General features: G+C 31.3%; 1 protein-coding gene across 1 annotated transcript; it reads right to left on the bottom strand.

Annotated features, from left to right (window-relative positions):
- Positions 1-888: 888 nt before the first annotated feature.
- LOC306862263 (olfactory receptor 8G17-like) lies at positions 889-2,918 on the bottom strand (the record flags this gene model as incomplete). The annotated part of the gene is made up of 1 exon (XM_079405013.1): positions 889-2,918. Exon 1 carries the CDS (start codon positions 1,816-1,818, stop codon positions 889-891), a length of 930 nt encoding a protein of 309 aa, XP_079261139.1. The 5' UTR covers positions 1,819-2,918.
- Between the last annotated feature and the right edge of the window lie 3,947 nt (positions 2,919-6,865).

Below are 6,865 nucleotides of genomic sequence, written 5' to 3'. Positions count from 1 at the left end.
ATGCCACATCTGCAATAAATCATCTTAGTGGAATTTCACCCTGTTAGATATTCCATTATGAACCGTAAGTGTATTGAAAATGGAAGCATTTAGGAACAGTATAACAACTTCCAGTGAAGCGAACTGCTTTAGCAAACTATAACATTTTGGATAATGTAATGCTTTCAGCTTTGTTTTTTAGAATGTGATATCATTAAAGTCCCTATTGGTGTAATGGTAAGGTGTCCCAATGGTGTTTTTCCATTTGAGGACTTGATCTTACCTCTGTCTTGACCTGCTTTGATCTCGGTCTTGACTTGGTCTCAACCTCTCAAAGTCTTGGTCTTGACTTTCTTTTGCTCTAGGTGGTCTAGGTGGGAAAAAGCACTATAAAAGCCTATAACTAAAAACCTAGAATGAGTTGATTATCTGTGTCTGGTGGAACACACATAGTCTAGTGACATTCTTCTTTTAGACTAATAAGTGGGTAAATAGATACATAAACAGATATTAATCTAAAAAAGTGAAATATACAGTAGTTTGTAAAGTTGAATCATGTACAAAAGACAGTCAAAATAGATAAGCATTTTTTTTGTGTGTTTCTTATACATAATTTGAATTAAACATTTTACATATGTAGCACATTTTTGGAATTAAACTGGCTAAATATTGAAACATATCTGACAGAACAAGAGAGGGAAAATGCATAAAAAAGTTCATCAGTGTGACTAAATTACATTTCAAGAATATTTTAAAACAAGATTGTGATTATTTTGTCAAGAAAAGTATGGACTAAATTATTTTTTTTAACAGTTGTACTATTGATATTTGTATATTCGTACAGAGAAAATATAACTTTTTTTTTTTTTTTTACATTTCAGACATCCCTTATAATTAATTTATTTCAAATTATCTATTTCTGTACCAACGTTTTATAAACTTTTGCCTTATCTCTTTGGTTTGTAAACCATATACTAAAGGATTTAGTCCAGGTGGTACTATATGAAACATTATACTAGCTAGTTTCCTGCTTTCAGAGTATTCAGGAAAACGATGGAGAAAAACCATGGTTGCACAGGAAACAAACATGATTATATAAACAGCTATGTGGGTACTACAGGTTTTTATGGCTTTGCTGTTGAGTGCTTTGTTTTTGCTGGTTATGCATACACTAGCAATCTTGGTGTATGTTATAAATACAGACCCAAGTGAGAAAGTAAAAACAATTATAGTATAAATAATTCCAAACACATTATTAATGACCACACTTTCACAGGACAGTTTAAACAGTGAGGCATTGTCACAGAAAGGGTTTTCAATTTTAGATCTGCAGTGAGAGAGTCGTATAGTGAGACCTAACATTATAGACACTATGAATACTGACAGCCCCCAGGCTGATACTGATAGTTTTACTACCATTTTATTTGTCATTATGGCTGTGTATCGCAGTGGATTACATATAGCCACATATCTGTCAAAAGCCATGATCATCAGCACATAGTGGCTTGCGGCTGCAAATATGTGTACAAAATATGCTTGAACAACACACTCCACATATGTCATGTAGCGCTCTGAGGCTTCCCTTAAAATATCCTGTAGTAAGCGTGGCAACATGACAGTGGTTCCTAGTATATCGTTCAGTGGCAAATTGCAGAACAGAAAATGCATAGGATGATGCAGATTTTTGTCTGTTGAGATCAGTATTATAAGTCCAATGTTACATCCCATTGCAAATACATAAATCAATAAAAGCAAGATGAAAATGGGATAAGTGGACTGAGGTGTAACTTTCAGTCCTTCCATGAGGAGAATGCTGCTCGTGAATGTCAGGTTGTCCATTACCTTGCTCTACAAAAAGCCTGTAAACAGTATACAACAGACGTGTCAACGTCATTAATAGTATAGATTAATTGTACATTATATTGTATTTAAAAAACCAAACTGTATAATATGATTATAAAAACTATGTAAAACATTTCTGTAAGCAGTGAAATCTACCTATAACATCACATTTGTTTTCCATTTAATGTCTGTAAAAGTGTAAGTAAAATTGAAGTCTGTATTTTTTGTAAATCACACACGTTATTTGTCTGTTTTTTTCAGTCTATATTAATTAGCTCACATTTAAATAAAAAATAAATTATAATAACACAATCACTACATTCACACATACAATTTGGTCACACACACAACCAAAGAACCTGGACTCTGTTGAAGCTAAAGTAAAGTAATACCTTGAAGAAGTATTGTTGGGTTTTGTCAAGATGGTTGATAGATTGCTTCAAGTTGTCAAGTTAACTGATTAGCAGTCTATTCTATCAGCATTCAAGGATACATCATTTTAAACTTATTTTTCTCTGAAGAAACTTTACCTGCTTTTGTCTTTAAATATGTAGTTCAAAGAGGTTTCTGTGATGCTGTCATAACCCAAGAGGGGAAAAAGTGGTTGCCATGAACACAGGCACTAAAACAATAATGGTATTGTTTTGTTGTAATGCTTTTAGATCTAGTTACCTGTAGAGGTCAATACTTTTACATCTGCTTGAGACGGCTGATCACTATATAATACTTTTGACCTTAACCTACATGCCAGTGGTAAGGCGTGCAGAAAGAGAGAGAGTGAAAAAAGACAGTTAAGAACTGGAGTGTGTCTAGTATAGGAGAGTTTCAAAGTTGCTTTAAGAGCACTGACTTGTATCTGTTTTTAAATGATAGCCCCGATTTGAAGGATCATGTTCAGTTACATTATTTTTTTGTGTCAATTCTATTATTCCTACTAAAAGTTTGACAGTGTTTCCTAACAACAAGCCATGGGTAACCAAATAAATTAAAAATATTCTTAATAAGAAAAAAACGGTATTCCTATCAGGGACAAATGAGGAGAAAAAAAAAAAGATTAATAAGGAAGTAAAAAGAGTGATTAGACGTGCCATACTAAATTATAGAAGAAAATAGAAGGAAAGGTTGTGCAAGGTGATAATAGGGCTGTCTGGCATGGAATTAAAAAATATGGCAGATATAAATACATCTAAGAAGAGGCCTGTCAGGGTTCTCTGGGATAAAGGACTCAGATGCAGAAATGCAACTCAAATTAATTTATTGAGTAATATCAGTGGATCAGAGTCTCATCAGGAATCATTGACCACACCACACAGAAGTAAGCAGCTCAGATTTACTACAGTTTAGCTACAGCTACTTTAGCTATTTTTAGCTACTTTACTTATTGCACTAAAATTGGTGTGGATGATGCAAAATTCCTGAACACTCTTCATCAACATTTGGAAAGTGTCTCATATGCCAGATTGCTGTTTGTTGATTTTCATCCGCATTTAATACAATGAATCAGATTATCCTAGTTAAGAAACTTGTAAATGAGTTCAATGTTAGTCATGGGCTGGCTTTGTGGATCCTGGATTTTTTAATTTGTAGGGAGTAAAGGGTTAAGATGAATGGAGCTTTATCAGACACACTTTGTACATCCAAGGGTCTCCACAGGGCTGTGTTCTCTCATTAATTCTTTTAAATATAACAACAAAACAAAAATATAGCTGCAACCAGCGATGACGGGCCCAAGCCGTCAGTGCAACTGTCACCCCTGTGGCATCAGGAAAACGGTGCACAGCGAGCACACACATTACAGTAACCCTCTGGCAGTTTGGATTTGAGTGATTCAGCAATGAAAGGGTTAATCCAAACCATCAAGACTGTGAAACATACACACAACAATACATAAAACTTTCAAAAACACTTTCAATAAGGTTTCAGTTACTAAAATTAACTATATTAATTAACATGAGCAATTCTTATATAGCATTTATTAATGTTAGTTAATATTCAAAACTTATAAACTTTATTAAAATGTAAAGTTTTATCTGTTAAAATTAGTTAATGCACTGTGAATTAACATGAACATTTTGATTAACTAACATAGTAACACTTTATAATAACTGCACACTATGAATTATTAGTTAAGTATTAGTAAATAGGCATTCCATCCTTTATAAAGTGTTGTTTCAGGATTAATAAGCATTAGTAAGCATTTTATAAATACAGCTATAAATGTTTTGTTCTTGAGCATATATATATATATATATATATATATATATATATATATATAGTTTAATAATTGCATTTTCGTTCTTTATGAATTATCAATTTAACATTTCTAGATTACTACGATATTTACAAACCACTTATTTAGGAGTTGTCAGTAGTTAATGTACATCAGTTACTATACCATGAACTAAGATAAACAATTGTTTACTAACTAAAATAAATACAGTAAAAAATATGTTGTTCATACTTAGTTTGTTAGTTTTGAATGAACTAATGTTAAAATCTATATTCCTGAACTATACTAGTTAACATGAACAATGATTATATAATATGTATTAATGTTAATTCATGTCAAGCCCAAAATGTAATACATTATTAAAATTTAAAGTTGTATCTTAACATTAGTTTATATACCTCAATTAACAAATTTTTTTAATTTATTTTTAATGTTAGTATTAACTAACATTAAAAAAAGAAAAAAAGATCTAAAAATAGATTGTTCATTGTTAGTTCACCTTAGTTAATGCATTAAATAATGTTAACCAAAGAGACCTTATTGTACATTGTTGCCAACACGTTTTATGATCTATTACCATTTTCTTTTTATTATTTTAATGATCTATAAGTATTTGTGAAAAGGTTTTGCCTGCATGTCATCTTAGTCTTCATGTGTGAGCTGAACTGTTTTACTGTTACATCCATGAGATTATGTAAGATCAGATGTCATTTCATGGGATGTCATAGGTCAGTATCAAATTAGTTTCAAATTATTATTTGCAGCACAAAAATGTATAACATGCATTTTGTATGATCTCTCTTATTTTGTTAAAGTTATTCACATTTTCACAGATTCTGCAAGGGGTTCCCAAACTTTCGCATGCAACTGTATATAGTATTTAATAATGTTAGTTAGTATTCAAAACTTACACATTATTCAAATTTAAAGTTTTATCTTTTAACATTAGTTAATGCACTGTGAATTAACAAACATTTAGATTAACTAACATCAACAAACATTAATAAATGCTGTGAAAATATATTTTTCATTGGTAGTTCATGTTAGTTAATACATTTACTAATGTTAACAAATGAGACATTATTATAGTTACCTAAGCTTTGAATAATTTATAAGTAGTTTTAATTATTTATTTTTCCATGAACTAACATGAATATTTTTTACTTACACAAATAAATAAATATATATCTATTGTTAATATTTGTGAATTAACCAATGTTAAAAAACAAAATTATTTAACTGTTGTTAGTTAACATCATTTTATATACCATTTAATGTTGATCAAAATTAATTCCAAAATGTGTTAATATATTATTACAATTTAAAGTTTTATCTTTTGAACATGACTATTTTTCTAACATTAAACTAACAATGAACAAAATATTTTTATTGTTAGTTCATACTATCAATGAAGAACTAACATGCTGTAAAAATATATATTTTTCATTGGTAGTTCATGTCAGTTAATACATTTACTAATGTTAACAAATGAGAAATTATTATAGTTACCAAAGCTTTTAATGATTTATAAGCATTTTTTAGTGATTTATTTTTCCATTAACTAACATGTATAATTTTTACTATTACAAAGAAATAATGTAAAAAATATATTGTTAATACTTAATGTTATTTGTGAATTAACCAATGTTAAAAAACAACATTATTTAACTGTTGTTAGTTAACATCATTAATAATTGTATACCATTTAATGTTGATCAATATTAATTCCAAAATGTGTTAATATATTATTACAATTTTAAGTTTTATCTTTTGAACATGACTATTGTTCTAACATTAAAAATATTTTGTTCATTGTTAGTTCATTGTAAGTTCATACTATCAATGAAGAATTAACATGCTGTAAAAAATATATTTTTCATTGTTAGTTCATGTTAATTAATGCATTCCCTACTGTTAACAAATGAGACTTAATTATAAAGTGTTATCAAAAGCTTTAATGCTTTATAAACATTTTTTAAGGATTTTATTGAGAAGTTTAAACAGACCCTCTCTCTCTCTCTTTCTCTCTCTCTCTCCCCTACCCCGTCCACAGGGAAGTCGTGGCCTAATGGTTAGAGAGTTGGACTCGTAATCCAAAGGTTGCGGGTTCGAGTCTCGGGGCGGCAGGGATTGTAGGTGGGGGGAGTGAATGTCCAGCGCTCTCTCCACCCTCAATACCATGACTGAGGTGCCCTTGAGCAAGGCACCGAACCCCCAACTGCTCCCCGTGCGCCGCAGCATAAATGGCTGCCCACTGCTCCAGGTGTGTGTTCACGGTGTGTGTGAGTTCACTGCTGTGTGTGTGTGCACGTTGGATGGGTAGAGCACGAATTCCGAGTATGGGTCACCATACTTGGCAGTATGTCACTTCACTTCACACTCACTGAACTCACACAGTCAGTCACCCACCCAGTCACCCACCGCTTACATAGAAGCAGAGTGAGAGCAGATCTCTGATAAGTTTTAAAATTTTCTTTTTGCCATAGTGTATTGTAAATTCATGAAATTAATCACATATCCTCAGACTGTCTTGTTCTGTGTATGTAATTTTTGATGAAGTTTGAGGAAGCTGCTCTTATAAGATAAAAAAAAATTGTGTTGTCTTTTTTACTGTAACTTTAATAAATTGCCATTAAAACACTGTTCAAGATATCCTAAATCCATCCGTAATTTAGCATCTTCAGTATCTTGGCATCATGAGAAAAAATGTTTGGTGTGATTTACGTGTTTCTGCTTGGAGGAGTATGAATTTGTTTACAGCCCGTTTAAAAACAAAACCCACATTAAAATAAATATAGCCGACTTCCTGTTGGT

Source organism: Barbus barbus, assembly GCF_936440315.1.
Source record: "Barbus barbus genome assembly, chromosome: 43".
Taxonomy (NCBI): Eukaryota; Metazoa; Chordata; class Actinopteri; order Cypriniformes; family Cyprinidae; genus Barbus; species Barbus barbus.
The sequence above is the reverse complement of the archived record's forward strand: the minus strand, read 5'-3'. Positions and strand labels throughout refer to the sequence as shown.